This window comes from Saccopteryx bilineata, chromosome 1 (assembly GCF_036850765.1).
Source record: "Saccopteryx bilineata isolate mSacBil1 chromosome 1, mSacBil1_pri_phased_curated, whole genome shotgun sequence".
Classification (NCBI taxonomy): Eukaryota; Metazoa; Chordata; class Mammalia; order Chiroptera; family Emballonuridae; genus Saccopteryx; species Saccopteryx bilineata.
This window is the reverse complement of record NC_089490.1, coordinates 129911306-129935185: the sequence shown is the minus strand read 5'-3', so window position 1 is coordinate 129935185 and position 23880 is coordinate 129911306. Positions and strand designations below refer to the sequence as shown.

Genomic DNA, 23880 nt, shown 5'->3' with positions numbered 1-23880 from the left:
CAGGCAGCTTCCAGCCATGCTCCAACTGCCCATGGCCCTTGCCTTGCTCAAGGCAGAGGAGGCCCCGGACCCCACCCAACTCTCTTGCCTTCTGTCTTTGCTTTCTTGGCATTTGTGTGTGTGTGTGGGGGGGAGTCCAGCTCTGTCCATGTCTGTTTGTAGCTTGTTCCTCTCACTGCTTCAGCCCCGTCTCTGGGTCTCTGCTACTATCAGAACCTTCCTTGCACTCTGTTGGTCTCCTGACTGGTAGTCTCTTTGTACTTTATTCCTGACTTTGTTTTGTATTATGACATCTCTGTCTCCCTCCTTCCTGCTTGACTCATGTCTGTCAGTCTCTGTCAGCTCAGACTGTGTAACAAATACCACAGGCAGGGCAACACAAACACCAGACAGTTCTGTCTTCCAGTCCTGGAGGCTGGAAGTCTGGGATTCAGGTGGGCAGGGCTGGTTCTTAGGCCTCTCTTCTTTGTGTATGGATGGCCGTCTCCTCCCTATGTCTTCACATGGTCCTTTTCTGTGTGTGTCTGCATCCTGATCTCCTCTTCTTACTGTGACACCAGTCACGGGGCATTAGGGCCCACCCTAGTGACCTCATTTCATTTTTATTAAATCTGTAGAGGCCCCATCTCCCAATACAGTTTCATCTGGGGTCCTGGGGTTAGGGCTCCTGTGTGAAGGGAGACACAAGGCAGCTCATGGCACACCACCCTTCTTTGTTCTGCTGTTTGGCTCCTCCCATTAAAGGCACAGTGGTCAGGGTCACTGTCACTAGCTTCTGATGTAAAAGAGGTGAAGTAGTGCACAGGCTCCTCAGCCCTCCTCTACTATAAGGGACCCCAGGGGGGTGAAGGAGTGAAGATGCGCTGAGCCTGTGCCTTCCGCAGCGCGGCCAGTGCAGTTCCAGGAGCGGCTGAAGGATGTGGAGGTGCTGGAAGGTGGTGCAGCCACGCTGCACTGCGAGGTGTCCTCGGTGGTGGCGCCGGTGGAGTGGCGCCGTGGAGACAAAGTCCTGCAACCGGGCAGCAAGTACAGCATATGGCAGGAGGGCACCGCGCTGGAGCTGGTGGTCCGGGACCTGCAGCCCCAGGACAGCGGGACGTATGCCTGCTGCTTCGGGGATCAGACTACCTCAGCCACACTCACAGTGAAGGGTAAGAGTGCTCGGCCCTGCGCAGGCGGCCATGGCATCCCGCCTTTCCTCCCTGTAGGAAGATGAGGATGATCTTCTCTGTCTCTGACCTTCTACAGCCCTGCCTGCCAAGTTCACAAAGGGTCTGAAGAAGGAAGAAGCTACCGAAGGGGCCACAGCCACACTGTCCTGTGAGCTGAGCAAGGAGGCCCCCGTGGAGTGGAGGAAGGGACCGGAGACCCTCCAGGCTGGGGACAAGATCACTCTGAGGCAGGACAGGACCGTGTGTGAGCTGGAGATCCGGAGTCTAACAATGGCAGATGCTGGGGAGTACTCCTGTGTGTGCGGGCAAGAGAGGACGTCTACCATGCTGACCGTCAGGGGTAATAACAACTGTGCCCAAGCAGAGTTGTATTTTAGTGTTCTTTTTTTCCCCTTAAGTGGGAAGTGGGGAGGCAGAGAGACAAACTCCTGCAGGAGCCCTGACTAGGATCCACCTGGCAAGCCCCCTATGGAGCAATGCTTTGCCCATCTGGGGGCCATTGCCCCATTGCTCAGCAACCATGCTATTTTAGCACCTAAGAGAAGTCCATGGAACCATTCTCACTGCCCAGGGCCAACTTACTCCAACCTAGCCATGGCTGCAGGAGGGAAAGAGAAAGAGAGAAGAGAGAGGGGGAGGAGTGGAGAAGCAGATGGTTGCTTCTCCTGTGTGCCCTGACCAGAAATCAAACCTGGGACAACCACACACTAGCTGAAGCTCTACCACTGAGCCAACTAATCGGCATATTTTGATGTTCAGTTCCTCACTTCCTGACATCTGTCTGCACTCATCCCATGTCCTTTGTCTCAGTGTCACCCTTGCCCATGGTTCCACAGAAACCCTTCCACCCTCCTGGGCTATTGTACAAAACACATGAAACCAGCCTCTAAGCTACTAACCCCTTGTGCCACCAGTGGTTCTGTCCTGTTGTCCTCTCGGAGTTTGTGTCCTTTCTTCTGTCCATTCACATGTGCCCCAGGTTTTCCCACAAAACCATTCCACATGTCTTTCCACACCTCCCCAGCTCTGTTCACCAGCTTCCTACAGAGCCTGGGTCTGAGGAGCCCAACAGAGTGACCACAGTCACACTGCTCACAGACTGGGCTGAGGGAAGCCACAGTGCACAGCATGAACTGGACAAACCCAGCATGTGGCCCGTGTCTACCTAGGTTTTACGTCTTCTCTGTGCTGCCCATCTCTGGTCTTGTCGGTGTCCTGACAAGATGTGTGATTGTGTGCGTGTGTCTCTGCCCCCCACCCCAGCCCTGCCTGCCAAGTTCACAAAGGGTCTGACGAAGGGAGAGGCTATGGAAGGGGCCACGGCCACGCTGTCCTGTGAGCTGAGCAAGGCAGCTCCCGTGGAGTGGAGGAAGGGACCGGAGACCCTCAGAGCCGGGGACAGAGTCACCCTGAGGCAGCGCGGGGCTGTGTGTGAGCTGGAGATCCGGGGCCTGGTGGTGGCAGATGCCGGGGAGTACTTGTGCCTGTGCAGGCAGGAGAGGACGTCGGCCACGCTGGCGGTCAGAGGTAAAGACTGCGTGTGCCCCATGGAACAGTGGCTGTGTGTCCGAGGGTGTGGGCAGATCCCCGTGCTGTGCCGTCTGCCTCGGTATCTATGCTTTCCTCTGTACCTGCTGCTACCCTGCAACACAAGTCTTAGCCCTGGCTGTGTGAGGCCTTCTCAGGTAAAGATGAGAGAACAAGGCCTACTGTTTTACAGGGGTCACACACATGGTGGACTAGAGTCCTCATGAATGGGCCGTGTCAACAAGGATTAGGAAGTAGATGCAAGTATGGCCCTCGAGTCAGCTCCCAGGAGGGCCTAGGCAGGGGTGTCAGGACAGACGGTGGAGGGACGGAGCCAGGCCTATGTGCTGGCCAGGAGAGAGGATGGGGCCTGAGACCCTCAGAGATAAGTCAAGACCAGACTTGGCCATGGTGAGGAGTGGCTGGCAATCTGGCAATTGGTCAGGTCCCTGGCAGAGGTCTGGGTCCTCAGGGTCCCTCTGAGGTTCTGGTCAGTTCCTAAAGATGAAGCAGATGGACAGAGGCAGTAAGAGGCCACTCCCATATCCTGGGAGGATCCAGGGATCAATATCCAAGAAGGGGCACAGGGCAGGGGTGAGTCTGAGAGGAGCAGAGGGAGGGCACCTCTGTAAGGTCCTAGGCCCTGGCAGACCTACTCATGAGACAAGGTGGTCAGTGAAGAGGAGGACTCTGGAATCTGGGTGGGACCGTCCTTGCACAGATGTTCAGCCCTTCGGGAAGAAGCCAACACCGACTCCTCAAGCTGCATGGACAGCACAGCATCTGCAGCAGGGAAGAACTGGGCCCTTAATGCTGGTCGGATCCACCAGCAGACCAAAGGCGCATGAGCTCAGAGGGCTGTCGCTCAGCCAGTAGCTGGAGTGCCAGACTGGAGGTGACAAGCTATGGGCAGCTCAAGAGAGCTGTTTCTAAAAGTGTGGGGACACCACAAGGACACCTGTAACTGGGAGACGAGACAGAAGGAGGGTGGCTTATGAGCCCTCCCTGTCAGGATGTTCCTTGCTCTGGTCTGTCCAGGTCAGTCCCGGTGAGTGCTGAACTGTGGCCTCTGGAGCTGCAGGAGGTGAGAAGAGAGCACTAATACTAATACAGCATCATGGAGTTCATGATGTCACACAACAGTTCAGCAGCCCTTTCTTTGTCTCTTTGCTCTCACTGTACCCATCAGGGTCACAGATTGCAAAGAGGCAGCCATGGAAGCAGCCACGGCCACGGTGGTGTCAGTTGAGCAACCTGGTGTATAGTCTGAGGGAAGGGGCCAGGGCCCTCAGTCAGTCTGAGGCAGGAAGAACATCAGAAGATTCCAGAGTGCCACCTTCTGGTCCCAATCTCTGTGCCTGTGTCTGTTGAAACTATGACTGTTTCCCTGTGTCAGTCCTGGTCAGAGGTCCTCACTGAGGGTCCCAGCTCTGTCATCTCTTCACTGATGTTCACTGGATGAACATTACCCCCAGCAATGTGTCTGCGTGTTCACGTTTCATTCCTCGTCTGCTCCAGAGCGTGTTTCATTGTCAAGGGTCCATGTGTTGTGCCCACCCCCACGTTCCGGGCAGTCTGATGTTCTCTGGGTATTTCTAACCTCCCCAGCTGTGCCAGCCAAGTTCACAAAGGGTCTGAGGAATGAGGAGGCCACGGAGGGGGCCACAGCCACACTGCACTGCACGCTGAGCAAGGAGGCCTCTGTGGAGTGGAGGAAGGGACCCAAGACCCTCAGAGCCGGGGACAGAGTCACCCTGAGGCAGAACGGGGCTGTGTGTGAGCTGGAGATCCGAGATCTGGTGGTGGCTGATGCCGGGGAGTACTTGTGCATGTGCGGGCAGGAGAGGACATCCGCCACACTGACCGTCAGGGGTAATGGCAACTGTGGCCAAACAGAGTCATGTTTTGGTGTTTAGTTCCTTGCTTCCTGACATCCATCTGCACTCATTCTGTGTTTCCCTGTCTTGGGAAACACAAGTGTCATCCTTGTCCATGATTCCACGGAAACCTACCCTCCTGGGCTATTGTACAAAACACACGAAACCAGCCTCTGAGCTACTAACCCCTTGTGCCACCAGTGGTTCTGTCCTGTTAGCCTCTTGGAGTCTGTGTTCTTTCCTTTGTCCAGCCATATCTGCCCCAGGTTTTCCCACAAAACCATTCCATATGTCTTTCCACGCCTCCTCAGCTCTGTTCACCAGCTTCCTACAAAGCCTGGGTCTGAGGAGCCCAACAGAGTGACCACAGTCACACTGCTCACAGACTGGGCTGAGGGAAGCCACAGTGCACAGCATGAACTGGACAAACCCAGCATGTGGCCCGTGTCTACCTAGGTTTTACGTCTTCTCTGTGCTGTCCATCTCTGGTCTTGTCGGTGTCCTGACAAGATGTGTGATTGTGCGCGTGTGTCTCTGCCCCCACCCCAGCCCTGCCTGCCAAGTTCACAAAGGGTCTGACGAAGGGAGAGGCTATGGAAGGGGCCACGGCCACGCTGTCCTGTGAGCTGAGCAAGGCAGCTCCCGTGGAGTGGAGGAAGGGACCGGAGACCCTCAGAGCCGGGGACAGAGTCACCCTGAGGCAGCGCGGGGCTGTGTGTGAGCTGGAGATCCGGGGCCTGGTGGTGGCAGATGCCGGGGAGTACTCATGCCTGTGTGGGCAGGAGAGGACGTCGGCCATGCTGGCGGTCAGAGGTAAAGACTGCGTGTGCCCCATGGAACAGTGGCTGTGTGTCCAAGGGTGTGGGCAGATCCCCGTGCTGTGCTGTCTGCCTCGGTATCTATGCTTTCCTCTGTACCTGCTGCTACCCTGCAACATAAGTCTTAGCACCTGGCTGTGTGAGGCCTTCTCAGGTAAAGATGAGAGAACAAGGCCTACTGTTTTACAGGGGTCACACACACGGTGGACTACAGTCCTCATGAATGGGCCGTGTCAACAAGGATTAGGAAGTAGATGCAAGTATGGCCCTCAAGTCAGCTCCCAGGAGGGCCTAGGCAGGGGTGTCAGGACAGACGGTGGAGGGACGGAGCCAGGCCTATGTGCTGGCCAGGAGAGAGGATGGGGCCTGAGACCCTCAGAGATAAGACCAGACTTGGCCATGGTGAGGAGTGGCTGGCAATCTGGCAATTGGTCAGGTCCCTGGCAGAGGTCTGGGTCCTCAGGGTCCCTCTGAGGTCCTGGTCAGTTCCTAAAGATGAAGCAGATGGACAGAGGCAGTAAGAGGCCACTCCCATATCCTGGGAGGATCCAGGGATCAATATCCAAGAAGGGGCACAGGGCAGGGGTGAGTCTGAGAGGAGCAGAGGGAGGGCACCTCTGTGAGGTCCTAGGCCCTGGCAGACCTACTCATGAGACAAGGTGGTCAGTGAAGAGGAGGACTCTGGAATCTGGGTGGGACCGTCCTTGCACAGATGTTCAGCCCTTCGGGAAGAAGCCAACACCGACTCCTCAAGCTGCATGGACCGCACAGCATCTGCAGCAGGGAAGAACTGGGCCCTTAATGCTGGTCGGATCCACCAGCAGACCAAAGGCGCATGAGCTCAGAAGACTGTCGCTCAGCCAGTAGCCGGAGTGCCAGACTGGATGTGACAAGCTATGGGCAGCTCAAGAGAGCTGTTTCTAAAAGTGTGGGGACACCACAAGGACACCTGTAACTGGGAGACGAGACAGAAGGAGGGTGGCTTATGAGCCCTCCCAGTCAGGATGTTCCTTGCTCTGGTCTGTGGCTCATAGTCACACAACAGTTCAGCAGCCCTTTCTTTGTCTCTTTGCTCTCACTGTACCCATCAGGGTCACAGATTGCAAAGAGGCAGCCATGGAAGCAGCCACGGCCACGGTGGTGTCAGTTGAGCAACCTGGTGTATAGTCTGAGGGAAGGGGCCAGGGCCCTCAGTCAGTCTGAGGTCGGAAGGGCACCAGAAGATTCCAGCGTGCCACCTTCTGGTCCCAATCTCTGTGCCTGTGTCTGTTGAAACTATGACTGTTTCCCTGTGTCAGTCCTGGTCAGAGGTCCTCACTGAGGGTCCCAGCTCTGTCATCTCTTCACTGATGTTCACTGGATGAACATTACCCCCAGCAATGTGTCTGCGTGTTCACGTTTCATTCCTCGTCTGCTCCAGAGCGTGTTTCATTGTCAAGGGTCCATGTGTTGTGCCCACCCCCACGTTCCGGGCAGTCTGATGTTCTCTGGGTATTTCTAACCTCCCCAGCCGTGCCAGCCAAGTTCACAAAGGGTCTGAGGAATGAGGAGGCCACGGAGGGGGCCACAGCCACACTGCACTGCACGCTGAGCAAGGAGGCCTCTGTGGAGTGGAGGAAGGGACCCAAGACCCTCAGAGCCGGGGACAGAGTCACCCTGAGGCAGAACGGGGCTGTGTGTGAGCTGGAGATCCGAGATCTGGTGGTGGCTGATGCCGGGGAGTACTTGTGCCTGTGCGGGCAGGAGAGGACATCTGCCACACTGACCGTCAGGGGTAATGGCAACTGTGGCCAAACAGAGTCATGTTTTGGTGTTTAGTTCCTTGCTTCTGACATCCATCTGCACTCATTCTGTGTTTCCCTGTCTCAGTGTCATCCTCGTCCGTGATTCCATGGAAACCTATTGGGCTATTGTACAAAACACACGAAACCAGCTTCTGAGCTACTAACCCCTTGTGCCACCAGTGGTTCTGTCTTGTTGTCCTCTCGGAGTTGTGTCCTTTCTTCTGTCCATTCACAATTGCCCCAGGTTTTCCCACAAAACCATTCCACATGTCTTTCCACACCTCCTCAGCTCTGTTCACCAGCTTCCTACAAAGCCTGGGTCTGAGGAGCCCAACAGAGTGACCACAGTCACGCTGCTCACAGACTGGGCTGAGGGAAGCCACAGTGCACAGCATGAACTGGACAAACCCAGCATGTGGCCCGTGTCTACCTAGGTTTTACGTCTTCTCTGTACCGTCCATCTCTGGTTGTCGGTGTCCTGACAAGATGTGTGATTGTGTGCATGTGTCTCTGCCCCCCACCCCAGCCCTGCCTGCCAAGTTTACAAAGGGTCTGACGAAGGGAGAGGCTATGGAAGGGTCCACGGCCACACTGTCCTGTGAGCTGAGCAAGGCGGCTCCCGTGGAGTGGAGGAAGGGATCAGAGACCCTCAGAGCCGGGGACAGAGTCACCCTGAGGCAGCGCGGGGCTGTGTGTGAGCTGGAGATTCGGGGCCTGGTGGTGGCAGATGCCGGGGAGTACTCATGCCTGTGCGGGCAGGAGAGGACGTCGGCCACGCTGGCGGTCAGAGGTAAAGACTGCACATGCCCCATGGACTAAATTGGGTGCTATTGTCCTGTCCTTGTCTTTTGCATTACCGTTGTCATCTATAGGCTCTCATTTTCTCTGCTTTGAACAGTTTTACTCTGTTCCCTGTCAGTGTTTTCCGTGTCCAATGTCTAATTACTGATCTCCATCCAGTTGACCTCCTTTGGCCAGCTCTCATGGTGAAGAGAGAATCCCAGCTTGTATCTCTTTTCCTGTCCTCAGCTGCTGATTTTGTTGTTGTTTCTCCCTAGCTCTAGTCCCGATTGGAGGGATGGCCCCCTCTTAGGGGCCTGAGGTCCTGATGATCTGGTGGGACACAGCCCTACCCATGGGCGTTCTGGGTGGAGGCTGGCATGAGACTCACTGGTTTGATTCAGAGCTCCTCTCAAAGCTCCCAGCACAGACTCCTTCCCCTTGAAGTAGATCCAGGCCCATAATGCGTATTTCTGCCCCACCCTCTGGGGCTGTGGCAGTGGGTCCTCAGGGCAGTCAGGCCCGTCTCCTGGCTAAGCGTGGGGCTGCCATCTTCTGACTATCTTGGAGAGCCTGACAGGAGCCTGGGTCTCTGGACTGGCTCTCCCCTCTACCTGCCCACCTTGCAGCACCACAGTTGGTATTCAGGGAGCCCTTGCAGAGTCTGCAGGCTGAGGAAGGCACCTGTGCCAGCCTGCGGTGTGAGCTGTCTGAGCCCAGGGCTGTGGTCTGGAGCAAGGGTGGCCTGGAGCTGCAGGCCAGCGGGCACCTGCAGCCATGGCAGCGGGGCTGCACGGTGGAGCTGGTGCTGCGGGACCTGCGCCGGGAGGATGCGGGCGAGTACACCTGCACTTGTGGCTCCCAGGCCACCAGCACCACCCTCACCATCACAGGTGTGCCCACGGTGGGCTCTGCCTTCTGCATGGGACCCACCTTCTTTGTGGGGACCCTCTGGGCTGCTATCCTGCTCAGGGAGACCTATCTGAGAGGACCCTGGCTCTTGCAGGACTGGTGGGTGAACCAGCCCTGAGGCTCTGTTGCCCCCGCCCTCCACAGCTGCGCCTGTGCAGTTCCTCCAGGAGCTGCAGGCCCAGGAGGCGGACGAGGGTGCCACAGCATACCTGCGCTGTGAACTGAGCTGGGCGGGGGCCAGTGTGGAGTGGCGCAAGGGCCTGCTACAGCTCTTCCCTTGCGCCAAGTACCAGATGGTGCAGGGGGGCGTGGCCACAGAGCTGCTGGTGCACAGCGCTGAGCAGGAGGACACTGGCTACTACACCTGTGACACAGGCCACATGCAGAGCACCGCCAGACTCTCAATCGAGGTGAGAGTCTCGGATTGAGACTCTTGCCTTCCTCAGGCTCCTCAGACCCCATGGAGCGGAGGGAGTGCCTTACTCAGTACCTGTAAGTGCCCGTTTGGGTCCCCCAAGCCCCCAGGCCCATGTTTCAGATGGAGCTGCAGGACTCAGAGCAGGAGGTGGGCAGTCTGGCCCGGCTTTGGTGCCAGCTGACAGCAGTGGAGCCTGGGACCCCTGTGCAGTAGCTCAAGGAGGGTGTGGAGCTACGCATGGGCCCCAAGTATGAGATGCATCACCACAGGGCCATGTATAAGCTACTGATCAACGGGCTCAAGGTCGAGGACTCTGGAGAGTATGCCTGTGTTGTGGGTGGCCAGAAAACTATGGCCTCTGTCAAGGTCGGAGGTGAGCCTTCCCCTGATGGCTGCTTTGTGACCACTTTCACCAGATGCTGTTCCAGGGGTGGCTCTTAGGTCCCTGGGGTCACAAGCTCTGTCTTCATTTCTGCACCACTTCCCTGTCTACAATGAGAAAATGGAAGCTGCAGCCCCTGGACGCTGTTCTGCTTCCTGCCCTCAGCCTGCAGGTGGGGCAGCCTGACCTGGCTGCCCTCTCTGAGCCCCTGCCCATCTGTACGGTCTTTCTTCCCTGATGTCCCAGCCAGAGCAGGGCTGGCCACAGGGTGGGGATGGACAGAGGCAGCCCACCACCCTGCAACCCCTTGCTTTCTTCCTCCTAACAGAGTCGCCCTCAGCCCGTCTTTGTCCCCAGGGGTCTGTTTTTATAGCAGGTCAGTTGACGAATGCCACATGAGGCAGATAGAGGCTCTGACAGGGGAAGAGTATTAGAGTATCCAGGAAGACTTCTTGGAGGAGAGAGGGTGGGAGGTTGGACTCGGTGCTCAGACCTGGCTGGTAAGGAGTCCCCCTCACCCATACCCCAGAGCCCAAGGTAACTATCATGGAGCTTGGTTGATGCCAAGGTACAGGCTGACGGGGAGGTGGAGTTCATTCAGCTTTGAGGGGCTGAGGGTGGGGGCCGCAGGTGCCCAGTGGTACCTCCAGGGCCTGCTGCTGCAGAGCAGTGAGGTGACAGAGGGGGTGGTGTGGGGCAATCACACCCGCATGGCTGCAGCTGAAGACTGTGATGCCTGAGGACACAGGCACAGTCTCCTTTCACGTGGGCCTCCACACATGCCCAGCTCAGCTCACCATCCAGGTAGTGGGCGAGGGTGACTGCCCCTCTCACCACACTTGGAGCCAGAACATCCAAACCTTGTTGGGGGAAAGAGGCATACTGCAAGTGTTCCTGCTTTTGAGGTTGGGAACTAGCCCCAAGCATGGTGGTTTCAGGGTGGCCTGAGGTGCCAGAGTTGAGGGTTACCCTGTATACTTGGGTGCGGGGATTGGGGTGGGGTCCTGGGGGCAGACATCCCAGGTGATGAGGCTGATGCCACACCTCCTCTCGTGCAGCCTCTGAGGTGACCATTCTGGAGCCCCTGCAGGATGTGCATCTCAGTGAGGGCCAGGACGCCCATTTCCGATGTCGTCTGTCCAGGGCCTCGAGCCAGGAGGCCCGTTGGGCCTTGGGAGGGGTGCCCCTGCAGGCCAATGAAATGAATGACATTGCAGTGGAGCAAGGCACACTCCACTCACTTACTCTCCACAAGGTAAGACCTTGGGACCTGCCTCTATCCACATGTTCTCAGGAGCACGGAAGGGGAAAATTCTAACTCCAGTTGGATTGACCTGGGAACTTGCCAGGAGAAATGATCCAAACAGGCTTTCAGGCTAACACGCCCATCTCTGCTCCCACAGGTGACCTTTGAGGATGCTGGAACCATCAGTTTCCAAGTGGGCTCATGTAGCTCAGAGGCCCAGCTGAAAGTCACAGGTGGGTAGTCCTGTCCCATGCCTGGCAAGGTATGTTTCTTTATACCTCCCTAGTCGAAGAGCTGTTGGGGGTTAGTGTGATAAAAAACCCAAGTCTTCTAGTAGTAATCTTGCCTTGGGGTGGCAAATTTTCTTCCCCTGACTGCTAAAGCCATGGAGCAGATAGCCCACTGAAGTGGGCTGGTGAAGATCAGCTCAGGAGATTCTGGTGTGCATGTGGGGTCCCTGTGTGGGGTTAGTGTTATCTGTAGGAGGGAAATGGGGAACCTGGCTGTGGGGGTAGGGGGCTGAGCCCTGAGGTGGAAGTCTTCTGTATGGCTACCCATTGTATGGCTACTCCTGTGACATAGATCATCTTAACACACATGTGCACACTTGATAGGCTCCCAGGTAATGGTGCAATAGCATACCTGTGACGTGTGTGCAATTTTGGGTATAGTGTACTTTGTCTCAGGCATACAAATAGGATTTCAAGGACCTCAACTTGGGTTATACCTTGTCTGCAGAGCTGGTCATTTCTGACTGTACCTCCCCTGCTGTCATACTCTTGGTTCTCACACTGGTCCCATCCATATAACCGAATGTCTACCATCTGTCCACCATTCATCCATCATCCACTCATTATCCACCTATCCATCCATTCACCATCCATTCATCTATTTATCTATCATTCATCTATCTCCCTTTCACCATACTCCATTATTCATCCATTTATCTAACATGTAGCATTCATTCACCATCCACCCATCTATGCATCCATTCACCATCAAATATTCTTTATTATTGATTCATTTATCCACCATCCATCCATCTTTTCATCCATCCATCCTCATTCATCAAATATCTATTATCTATTTACCATTCACCCATCCACCATTATTTATCCATGTATTCATCCACCACCCATCCATCTTCTCTTCACCCACCATTCAACATCCTCCATTATTATCCATCCACCCACCATCTACCATCAATCCATCATCCATCCACTATCCATCTACCCACTCACCATCCATCCATAATTCATTCATCTACCATCCATTCATTCACCATCCATTCATCCAGCATTTATTCATTCAGCCATCCATCCAGCCATTCATCTCTATCCATTTATTCACTTGTCTAACCACCCACCATCTGTTTATTCATCTACCAACTATCCATTCATTTATTCATTCACTTAGCCATCATTTGCCCAGCCATTCATCTATTCATCCATCCATCCATCCATCCACTGTTCATCCACTAATTCATCCACCCACCCACCATTCATTCATTAATTCATTCATCTATCATCCACAATCATTCATCCATCTACCATCGACTATCTATTCATCTATCCATTCATCCATCCATCCATCCATCCATCCATCCACCAACAAGCATCTATCCACCATCTATCATCATCCAACCATTCACCATCTATCCACCATCCATTCATTCATCAATCAATCCAGCCATTCAGCCATTTATCTATCCATACCTGTCACCTATCTACTCAACCATTTATTCACCTATCCATTCATCCATCCACCCATTCATTCATCATCTATCATCAATTGAATAGACCCATAAGCCAGACCTTGAAAGGGGCCATGTGCAGCTCTGCCATTTAGGAGACCCCAGTCCACTGAGATAATTGGACATTAGAGACAAGGTATGTCCTAGGTCTCCAGGGGTGGGTAGACATGGCCAGCTCTGTGGCTTTTGGGGTTGGGAAAGGCTCTGTGGTCTCTGGGTCTGAGAAAGGCCTCAAGTTGAGTGGTGGGAAAGAAGCAGTGTCCTAGGTGTCCTGGGCCAAGAAGAGATTCATGCATTCATCAGGGTAGGTGTTTGTCAGGAGGTCGTGGAGCTGGGTTGTGCCTTGAGGGCTGTCCCTTGACCACTGTCAGCCAGCTGTTCCTAACCTGTGCCAACTGGCCTGCATACAGAGACGCCTGGCCTTGTCCTTGGGGGAGGGCAGTGGCAATGAGGGTATACAAATAGGTGTCTTGGTAGGTGGTATATGGGCTAGCTTGGGAAAGGTGCTGGATATGGGAATGGGGAGCTGGGAAGCAGGCAGAGGCTGTCAGATGTGCACTCTCGGGAGAGGGTTGGGGTAGGTGAAGGACTGAGGCTGAGATTTTGGTGGTGCAGCCTGGGAAGGACAAGGGGGGATTCTAAGAAGGGCCTGGCTAGACCAGGTGTGGGAGCATAGAGCAGGCAACAGCCACAGCTGGAAAGCCTCTGCGCGCAGACCTGCTGTGTGAAAGGACAGGAAACAGTTGCCATGGGCATTGGGCCCTGGAACCTTAGGGTCGAAAGGACTGCAGGCAATATCTGGAAAGATGGCCTTCTGGGAATAGAAGCATTTGCTTTTCCTACGCACCTACAAGGGCAGAGCGCTTACTGCCTGAGGCAGACCCAACCTTCTCAGAGTAGCAGCCTCACAGCTTCTCCTCCCCACCCCACAAAGGTCGCAGCCATGAGGCTGCTGAAGGGGCCATAGATATGTGTCTTCTGTGTACTTTTGTGAAATTGGGTGTATTCTGGAGAGGGGTGGGAGTGCAGGGGAGCTGAGCCTACTCTCTGTGGGTGGTCTCAGTATATCATTCTGTGAGCAGGGTGGGATAGCTGGCCCAGGTGGATCTCTAGACTCCAGCTCCAGAGATCCCTAAAATGGTGGACCCACATGGTCCTGTAGGCCTAAAGCACCCCAGCCTACCCTCCTGTTGCCCTCTTGTGCAGAGGCAGCACCATACCTGGTACGTGGCTTGCAGAATGTGGACGTCTTTGCGGGGGAGGTGGCCATGTTCTCCTGTGAGGTGTCCTGTGCCGGTGGGCCAGAGGCCCACTGGTGGCTGGATGGGACCCCGCTGCAGGACAGCCCCCAGAGTGCCATCTGCGTGCGTGATGGGACCATCCATTCCCTCATGTTGTCGGGCCTGGGGGTTGCTGACTCAGGCACCGTCACCTACCGTGCAGGGCCCCTGGTCTCCACGGCCAAGTTGTTGGTCAAAGGTACTAGCCGATGAGACCCTCCTTTCACTAATGCTTCTGCCCCTGCTGCTCCTGCATGCTTCCTGTAGGCTCCTAGAGAAGGTTGTTGGGGCTGACATTGCCCCACACATGCCGTGTGTGTGAGTGCTCAGGCAAGCTGCAGTCAGTCCTGCTTCCTGGATGAGAAAGAAGGCCCGGCTCAGTGTGAAGCTGTGGGCCACCTTTATGCTCACCTGCTCGTGGCGTCCTGAGTGCTGCCACCTGGCCTGCACCCACCTCAGGCACACACCCAGAGGACAGCCTGGAAATGAGGGCAGCCTTCCTGCTCCACTTGGCCTGCTCTATCCCTGCTCATGGCTGTTTCCACCACTGTGGTTTGGGTGGTGTCTTGTGCTTTTCTGGGGAAGAGATAGCCATTGGGGAGGACAGTAGGCTGCCAGGGTTCCCTCAGTGCACTCCCAATCGATATGTCAGTTGCTCCTGGGATGGCCTCTTGCTGTGGCTTTGCCTAGTGTGTTTGCCAACAGGCCTTCTCTGCACTGTTATAGAATGAATGGGCATGCCCCCATGTCCATGGGGCAAACCATTTATGGAGTAGGGTTTGCCAGGTGGAATGGGATGGCTCCCCCTGGAGGGGCAGAGAGGCATCTGGAAAAGGGACAAGCTGGGCTGGGGGTGCTGTGGACCCTGAGGGGGCCCCTGGACTTTTTTAGAAGTGGGTGCTGTGTCCCTGCTGGGGCTGTGTGCTTCCCCTGTCCAGGGAGGCAAGGGCTCAGGGATCAGAGGGGTTCAGAGGGACCCAATGGATGGAGGCTCTCTGCTATGGGTGGGATGTGTGGTGAGGCTTGCTCTGTGTAGAGGGTCCTGGGCCGCCATGGCCAGTTCCTTTCCTGCCAAAGCCCCTTGCTTGCTTGTCGATGGACCACTGCCACTGACCGCAAAGGGTGGGCGGGCTCTGGCCACACTGCTCAGGCTGACCCATGTCCGGCGTGTCGGCCGACAGATCCCGTGGTGGAGGTGGTCAGTGCCATGCAGGACCTGGCTGTGGAGGAGGGCTGCCCGGCCGAGCTCCTCTGCCAGTACTCACGGCCAGTACAGGCCACATGGAAGATGGACGAGCAGGAGGTGTGCCCCGACGGGTGTCGTGTCATCATAGAGCAGGACTGGACCGTGGCCAGGCTGTCCTTCAGGCCGGCCTTGCCCTGCGACACTGGCATCTATTCTTGTGAGGCTGCGGGCACCCGCGTGGTGGCCCTGCTGCAAGTGCAAGGTGAGGCCGCCCGGCAGGCCCCTACAAGCCCAGCAGGCTCTGGCTTGGTGCCAGCCCAAGACATACTGTGGAGCATCAGGCAGTGGCAGCCAGCGCTGCGTGCCTGTGACAATACTAGAAAAGAGGGATCCAAGCAGGTGGCTCCTGCTGATGCTCTCTGGGCCCTGAGCCCACTCACAGACCCCTCCCCACCTCAAGCAGCCTGATAAAACAGGACAACTGGGTAGACTCTGGGAAAAAGCTGTATCTGAGGAATTGGCATCCAAACCACTGGGGAGGCAGAGGCAGCTGAGAGCAGCATCTACCAGGGGTCCCCAAACTTTTTACACAGGGGCCAGTTCACTGTCCCTCAGACCGTTGGGGGGGCCGCCACATACAGTGCTCCTCTCACTGACCACCAGTGAAAGAGGTGCCCCTTTCCGGAAGTGCGGCGGGAGCTGTATAAATGGTTTCAGGTGGCCACATGCGACCTTGGGCCGTAGTTTGGGAATGCCTGTATTCTAGGCAGTGAGCAGGCAGGCGGGGATGCTGGGCCCTTGGCAGGGCTGCAGGTGGGACTTTGTCCTCAAATCCTGGGTTCATATCCCAGCTGTGCCCCTTCCCAGACTGGTCACACAGAGGGTACGCCAAAGCCCTACGTTCCTGAAATGATATGCTGTTGGGGAGCCAGGACAGGGGAACAGAGTGAGCTGCCCCGCTGTGGAAGGAATTGTCATTTGGCCGGGGCCACTTCCTCCTTGGGAAAATCTGAGCTGTTCCTGGTGGTGAATAAACTGGAGGGTGGAGATGGTTGTCAGGGGCCATCCAAGCTGGAGAGCAGGTGTGAGCAAGTGAAACTGGTCTCTGCCATTGGCCACCTGAAGTCAGCCCTTCCCCACACTAGTTCAACAACTAAGTTTTGTAAACACTTTTTTTGGTACCTGCAAGCACTTCAGAGAACAGACAAAAATCCGTCCTTTCACAGCGACATCTCCTGACGTCCCTACTGGAAAATATGATAGGAGCTCTGGGGGATGGGGGGCTGCAGTGTGTCTGTCCTGGGCCTGATGGTGGGGCCGGGGCTTGTGGGCATCTGGGCAGAGCCTTCAGCCACAGCCAGGGCCAGGTGGAGAGGGAGCAGTGTAAGGACTGGAGACAGCAGGTGCTTGGGGGCTTGCTGCTGCTATAACATCTAGGACTCTGTCAAACAAAGCTGGAGTGACATCCTTGGATAGGAACCAAGGGTGAGCTCTGGCAGTGACCTCACTGGCCTTCCCCTTGTTCCCCACCCCCTGTCTGAGTCAGCTGTAGCTCTGATCATGCCATCCAGCAGAATGTAGTCAGATTCCCGAGTCTCCGTCAGTTCTAATGTGGGGAGGGAGTAAAGGGGCTGGGCCATGAGGGAGTCTGGTCTGTGGCACAGCGGTCCAGGGTGGGAGGGTGGGCTAGCAGAGGGATGTGGATGGCCGAGCAGGTTCTCTGCTCTGAGTCTCCCTCCCCGTTTCACTCCCTGGGCCTCTGTCCAGAGCAGACACCCCTGCCTGCAGGCGTGGGCCTGGGCTCTAAATAAGCTTTGAGGGGGCATCAGGGCTGTGTGTGTGGGTCTCATCTGGGGCACGTACCCGGACGGCAGTTGAGGCCATGGGCCCGGACTTCCAGCTCAGTGACTGCAGTGGCTCCTTGCTTTCGTGAGGGTCAAGGGCAGATACTTCCTAGTATCCAGGCCAGCACTGGGTCATCTGGCATTTCTTTTCTGCCTGACCTCACCACCTGGCTTCTTACATCTTTTACCCCGTGGATTGATTCCCTGCTGTCCCCTATGCACCCCTCCTTCATCCCCATTCCGGTATCCCCTCTTGTCATTCCCCCTGGCTGGACTCCTATCCTGGGAATAGCATTAGGAAGTGGCTAGCCAGCACAGTCAGGCACTGAGTTCATAGCTTCCATGAAAAATGTGTGGCCATTTATTATAGACTGACAGATTTTGTGAGAGAACCAGGGAGGGTTAGGGAAAGTGGGTAGAGGTCTATCTGGTCCCAGTGAGTGAGGGGAGTGGTCTAGCAGGTCTGATACCACTGTCTGGGAGACAGAGGAAACAGGACAAGGTCCAGAGCTCCAAGTGCAGCCAGGGCAAGGGGTTGAAGCCTCAGGCCAGCTATGAGCCCGGCTGTGGCTCTGGTGAGTTTGGGGGACACCTGTGAGGCTTCTCACCTCTGAAGTAGGGAAGACGCCCATCCTGACCACTAGCATGGTGATGATGTGGATGGAGGTGGAGCGGGCCTTGGGAGGACGTACACAATGGTTCCACATGGACACCATCCGTCTCCCTGTCAGTGGCCTGCTTTTCAGCCCCATGTCATGGAAGGGGACTCTCCCACATGACTGTGGTGGGACCTGGGTGGTGTAGGCTCCCACATCCTGAGCCACACCCTCCGTCCCCCAGCCAAGAACACAGTGGTACGGGGCCTGGAGAATGTGGAGGTGCCCGAGGGAGGTGAAGCGTTGTTCGAGTGCCACCTGTCCCAGCCGGAGCTGGCCGCCCACACCTGGCTGTTGGATGATGAGCCAGTGCTCAGCTCCGAGAACGCAGAAGTGGTCTATTTCGAGAACGGCCTGCGACACCTGCTGCTGCTCAAAAACCTGCGGCCTCAGGACAGCTGCCGTGTGACCTTCCTGGCAGGGGATGTGGTGACATCAGCGTTCCTCACTGTTACAGGTGTGGGGTGCGGTGGGGTCTCTGTGGTCCCTCACACACGAGACCCTTCAGAAGGTGCATGAGGATTGAGCTGGGGCCTGTGGGAGGGGAGTGGTTAGAAATCAAGTTTCCCCTTCTGGTGGAGAAGACTGATCTCTGAGACCCCCCCTCCACCTAAGCTGGGCTGCTGCCTTTGCTCTGAGGTAGAGGAGGGCTAGGGTGGTGGGATTGGTGGGTTAGGGGATTCCTAGCCCCCAGGGGTCATCCCTGGTTTCGAAAGCAAGCCCTGGCCCCCCTCTGCAGGCTGGCGCCTGGAGGTCCTGGAGCCCCCGCGGGACATGGCTGTGCCAGTGGGAAAGCAGGCCCACTTCAGCTGCACCCTTAGCGAGGTGGTGCCAGTGGGTGAGGTGACCTGGTACATAAACGGGGCAGCAGTGCAACAGGACGATGCCAACTGGATGGTCACTGCAGATGGCAACCACCACACCTTGCTTTTGCGCCGTGCCTGCCCACACCACGCTGGCGAAGTCACCTTTGCTGCCCGCGATGCTGTGGCCTCTGCGTGGCTCACCGTGCTGGGTGGGTGACTTGCTCACCTGGTGCAGCTTGGGTGCCGGACTCTCCTGTGGGTGGGGAGGGGCGTGAGTTTCCAGCCCCAGAAGCTACTGGGGGTTCTCCACATCCCTTCGCCCAGAGTGGGCTTGGGCTCACAGTCTCTTTATGACCAAAACACACAACTCTCTCTCCCTGAGACAGGCGGCCTGGGGCACCGCTGCTTACAGGCCTGGGGAGTGGTTTGCCCATGTCCTCGCTGCACCCCAGGATCATACCCCAGGGCAGGAGGAGAAGAAGATGCCTAACTGACCATTCCCCTACAATCCCCTAGGCCTCCCTGACCCCCCAGAAGATGTTGAGGTGGTGGGGCGCAGCGGCCACTCTGTGACACTGTCTTGGGTGGCACCCTCAAGTGACGGCGGTGGTGGCCTCTCTGGTTACCGGGTGGAGATGAAGGTATCGGCCACCGGTGAGTGGCAGTTGTGTCACGAGCTCGTGCCTGGGCCCGAGTGCATTGTGGATGGCCTGAACCCTGGGGAGTCCTACCGCTTCCGTGTGGCGGCCGTGGGTCCTGCAGGCGCTGGAGAGCCGGTGCATCTGCCCCAGACAGTGACGCTAGGTGAGTTGCTGGCCTGGTCCTGGCCCATGAGGATGGGGGAAGAGTGGTCCAGCGTGGATCACCCAAGCCTCCCCACACTGGAGGGCTTGGCATGTCCCTGCTGATGTGCTCATCCCCAGCAGAGCCCCAGGAACCTGCACCTGCGCTCCCAGCTCCCGAGACCCGGCAGGCGGCAGCTGGTGAGGACTTGCGTCTGGAGTGTGAGGTGCCGGAGGCCGGTGAAATTGTCTGGCTGAAGGGAACAGAGCCCATCCAGCCCGGTGGGCACTTCCAGGTTCTTTGCCAGGGTCAGCAGCACACGCTGGTGATCCGAGGCTTCTCAGAGGAGGACCAGGGCGAGTACCGCTGCGGCCTCGCCAGGGACCCAATCTCTGCCACTGCCGTCACTTTCCAGGGTATGTCTTCTGGGCCCAGCATGTGGGGGTAGGAACGTGGAGGGGAGCCCTGGGGTCTGAAGGTGGGGGTGACCATTAGGCACAGCAAGGTATCCACTTAGGTACTCAACCTCACACTACGGGAGATTGAGGCTGCTGAGGAGTCACACAGACCCTTTGTGGCCCAGCCTCTTGTTATAACCCATACCTCTGGCATCTTAGGCTGAACCCCCTCCCTGAATGGTACCCACTGCTAAGCCCTGAAGTCCTTAAGCCTCTGCAATCTGAAAACCTTGCCCTGTGTCCCTTCCCCCTGCATTCTGAATCTCCCAATGACCTCTGAGCTCCTCTCCCCCAATTCTGAGGGCTGAGGTCTGGCCTGACCAGGGGACGCTGAGGCCCAGGTAGAACCGTTTGGAGCTTCTGAAGCCTTGGAAGGTTTGGAGCTTCTGAAGCCTTGCCAAAGACTCTGCCATCAGAGCTCTGTGGGGGCCCAGGCTGGCGTCAGAGGCCTATTGAAGAGAGCAGCAGTCGGCAGCCAAGGCTGGCTGAGGTCATGGCTCTGTTCCTGCCTGCCTGGCTGACCAGTGTCCTGCTGTCCACAGTGACATTGACCACAGGATCTGTAGATGAAGGCCCCGCCCAGCCCAGCCTGCCCCCTGAGGCAGCCCAGGAGGGTGACTTGCACCTGCTGTGGGAGGCCCTGGCCAGAAAACGCCGCATGAGCCGTGAGCCCACGCTGGACTCCATCAGCGAGCTGCCCGAAGAGGACGGCCGCCTGCAGCGCCAGCGGCCGGAGGCAGAGGACGCGGCCCCGGACCTCTCTGAGGACTACTCCACAGCAGACGAGCTGGCACGCACCGGCGAGGCCGACCTCTCACACACCAGCTCTGATGACGAGTCCCGGGCAGGCACTCCTTCCCTGATCACCTACCTCAAGAAGGCTGGAAAGCCGAGCCCCTCTTCACTGGCCAGCAAGGTGAGCCTCCAGCCTACCCTGCAAGGGAGGCCTGCGTGTCTCAGATCTTCACTGCCCAGTCACTGTCCACCCATCCACCATCCAGCAACCTTTTCATCCATCTAGCCTTTGTACATCACCATCCATTTATCCATCCAGCCAGCCATCACCATCCATTTATCTATTCCTTTGCTATCTACTTCACCCTTTATCCCTCCATCCATCTAACACCCATCTAGCCATCAAGCGTCTATCCATACTTCTATTTATCTATCCAGTGACCCACTGATCTACCCATCCCCCACCCCCCATCGACCTCTCACCCATTCACCTGGCTGTTAAAGCTTTCTCCTGGAGAGCTGGAACTGGCCTCTCTGTCATGTGTTCCTCACCACCCTGTAAGTCTCTGGGTGGCTGTGTAAAGTGATGTCAGGGAGAGTGGGCTTGAATTTTGTGACAACAGGAGTCATCAAGCATCTAGCCCCAGTAAAGAGAGTGCTGTTACCAACAGGTAAAGGCAGAGTGGCTTGCTGAAGGTGGGCACAGACCAGGTTCTACCTCCAGCCTGTCCCAGATGCCCCTGCTCCAGGCCTCAGTTTCCCTACCTTACCTATGCACACAGGTCAGGACCCCAGCAGCCCCTTCTGGAAAGCTGCAGAAGCAGCAGGAACAGCTGGCCACAGCTGGCCCACTACTAGACCTGAGTGGTGAGGACCTCAGTGACTCATCCCTGGACAAGGCAGCTGTGAAGATACAGGCTGCCTTCAAGGGCTATAAGGTGCGAAAGGAGATGAGGCAGCAGGAGGGGCCCGTATTCTGCAGAACATTTGGGGACACTGAGGCACAAGTGGGGGATGTCTTGCGTCTGGAGTGTGTGGTGTCCAGCAAGGCGGAGGTGCAAGCTCGCTGGCTGAAGGATGGCGTGGAGCTAACTGATGGCCGGCACCACCACATTGACCATCTTGGGGATGGCACCTGCTCCCTTCTGGTCACTGGTGTGGGTCATGCTGATGCCGGCAGCTATGCCTGCGAGGTGAGCAGCAAGTTCGGCTGTGCAGTGCACAGTGCCCGTGTGGTTGTCAGCGGGACAGAGAGTGAGCCTGAGAGCTCCTCTGGTGGTGAGCTGGATGACACTTTCCGCCGGGCTGCCCGGCGGCTGCACCGCCTCTTCCGCTTCAAGGGCTCAGCCGAGGTTTCTGATGAGGAGATCTTCTTGAGTGCAGATGAGGGCTCAACAGAGCCCGAGGAGCCTGGGGACTGGCAGACCTACCGTGAGGACGAGCACTCGGTCTGCATTCGCTTCGAGGGACTGGCTGAGGCCCGCCGGGCAGCTACCCACTTCCAGGAGATGTTTGGCATGCTGGGCATTGGGGTGGACATCTGCCTGATGGAGCAGGGGTCCCAGGGAGTAGAGATCCATATCACCAAGGTGGCCCTAGCCCCCTCAGCGCCTCCAAAACCACTGCCCAGCTTGGGGACAGCAGAGGCTGGTGAGTCTGTAAGCCATCAGGGCTGGTTGGGAGAGGACGGGCAAGACTGGTGGGTGGGCAGGGTCAGTTGAGAGGTTGAGTTGGTTGGGTTCCGGCTCTGGCCCTTGGCAAATGCCATCCACTGAGCTTGGAAGAGCCCCAGTTCCGTCCACCCTAGCTCTGCCTCTTACTAGCTAGCCTCTCAGAGCCTGTGTTCTCATCTGTGAACTGGCTATGGGAATGATTTTCTTTTTCTCCGTGAGGGTTTGAATACCCTCTATATAAAAGGTGGGGTTCCATATAATATGGTTTGTGCCCCATTTCCGGCTTCAGCAACAAAAATCAATTAAAAAGCCATCTCACTGTTTACTTGTATGTCCCTAGAAGTGACAGAAGGAGTGTCCTGTCTTGAATTTTTTTCTCTTCAGTTCTGAGCGTGAAGGTCAAACCCTAGGTTTACAACCACACTGCCTTGCCCCCGCCTCCCGCTTCCTGTCTGCTGTCCCTCTGTCCACAGGGTGGCTTGGGAACCAGGCTGACAAAGGGAGGACTCTCCTAGATAATGGGAGGAGGGAGGAGCTCAGTGAGTGGGGACAGGTGCTGTTTAGCTGCCTGGTTTGTTAGTGCACTCACTTGAGTGGGGGCCACACAAGTCACACATGTGGACCTGCTGTAGCTGGGGCTAACTTGCACTCCCTAGCCCCAGTGTTCCTGACTGAGCTGCAGAATCAGGAGGTGCTGGACGGGTACCCTGTGAGCTTCGACTGCGTAGTGACAGGCCAGCCCATGCCCAGCGTGCGTTGGTTCAAAGACGGGAGGGTACTGGAGGAGGACGACCACTACATGATCAGTGATGACCAGCAAGGAGGCCACCAGCTCATCATCACCGCTGTGATGCCTGCAGACATGGGTGTCTACCGTTGCCTGGCCGAGAACAGCATGGGTGTGTCGTCTACAAAGGCTGAACTCCGAGTGGACCGTGAGTGTGGGTAGACTAGTATGCCAGCCCACAATGGGTGGCTTGGGGCTTTCTGACTGGGAGGGGGCGGTGCTGGCCTGGATGATGGTCCCAATTTGTAGCCTCAATGTTTTGTGGCTGATGGAGATCTCTCTGGGAACCTCCTGGGGTGGGGGGTGGGTGCCTTAACTCCTTGAGACGCATCAGAGCTGAGGAGGGACCCAGGAAGGGTTGGAGGTGTCTCAGGGAATGGTGTGTGATAAATGGCACTGTGAGCAATACGAAATGCATATCTGGTTTCATCCCTGGTTCCTGGCTTCACGGCTCCTAAATCCCTTGAAATTCCTAAGTGACAGGTCATTAAAGCAGTGACTCCTGGAGGACCCCTAGGTAGCTTAGAGTGGAGGAGCATCACAGAAGAGACGGTGCCACAATCCCTACAAATATATCCAAATGATTTTTGAGAAAAGTGTAAAAGCAATTAAGTGGAGGAAGGATAAAATTTCAACAGATGGCGCTGGAGTAATTTGGACATTTATGAACAAAAATAACAAAAAAGGGACTTAGACCCTCTATGAAAATTAACTGAAAATGGATTGCATACTTAAATATAAAATATAAAACTTCAGAAAAACAACAGAAGAGATTCCTCAGTCTGGAGAGCTAAGAAAGGCCTTTGTGTACTTGACCCGTAAAAGAAAAAAATAAGTAAAATGGACTTCATTGCAGTTAAAAAGTTTTGCTGTGAGAAAGACCAGTGTGGGGAAGAAAATGCTACAGGCTGAGAGAAAATATCTGCAAGTCATGTATTTTGTAAAGGACATTATCTAAAGTATGTAAAGAATGCTCAGCATTGATCAGGAAAAAATATAATAT

At 56.2% G+C, this 23880-nt stretch overlaps 1 protein-coding gene across 12 annotated transcripts in view; it reads left to right on the top strand.

Annotated features, from left to right (window-relative positions):
• OBSCN (obscurin, cytoskeletal calmodulin and titin-interacting RhoGEF) overlaps positions 1-23880 on the top strand; it is a 207689-nt gene that overhangs the window by 136781 nt on the left and 47028 nt on the right. For 8 of the 12 annotated variants that reach the window (XM_066266225.1, XM_066266252.1, XM_066266217.1 and 5 more), the window contains 18 exons: positions 885-1151; positions 1249-1512; positions 2436-2699; positions 4308-4571; positions 5126-5389; positions 6905-7168; positions 7705-7968; positions 10729-10925; positions 11074-11149; positions 13876-14148; positions 15131-15397; positions 17820-18092; positions 18375-18650; positions 18958-19245; positions 19365-19640; positions 20225-20598; positions 21200-22067; positions 22747-23025. In XM_066266225.1, the coding sequence (XP_066122322.1) occupies positions 885-1151; positions 1249-1512; positions 2436-2699; positions 4308-4571; positions 5126-5389; positions 6905-7168; positions 7705-7968; positions 10729-10925; positions 11074-11149; positions 13876-14148; positions 15131-15397; positions 17820-18092; positions 18375-18650; positions 18958-19245; positions 19365-19640; positions 20225-20598; positions 21200-22067; positions 22747-23025 (5298 nt within the window). The remainder of the gene's footprint in view (positions 1-884; positions 1152-1248; positions 1513-2435; positions 2700-4307; positions 4572-5125; positions 5390-6904; positions 7169-7704; positions 7969-10728; positions 10926-11073; positions 11150-13875; positions 14149-15130; positions 15398-17819; positions 18093-18374; positions 18651-18957; positions 19246-19364; positions 19641-20224; positions 20599-21199; positions 22068-22746; positions 23026-23880) is intronic. The other 4 variants (XM_066266243.1, XM_066266271.1, XM_066266188.1 and 1 more) reach the window with 3 other exon arrangements.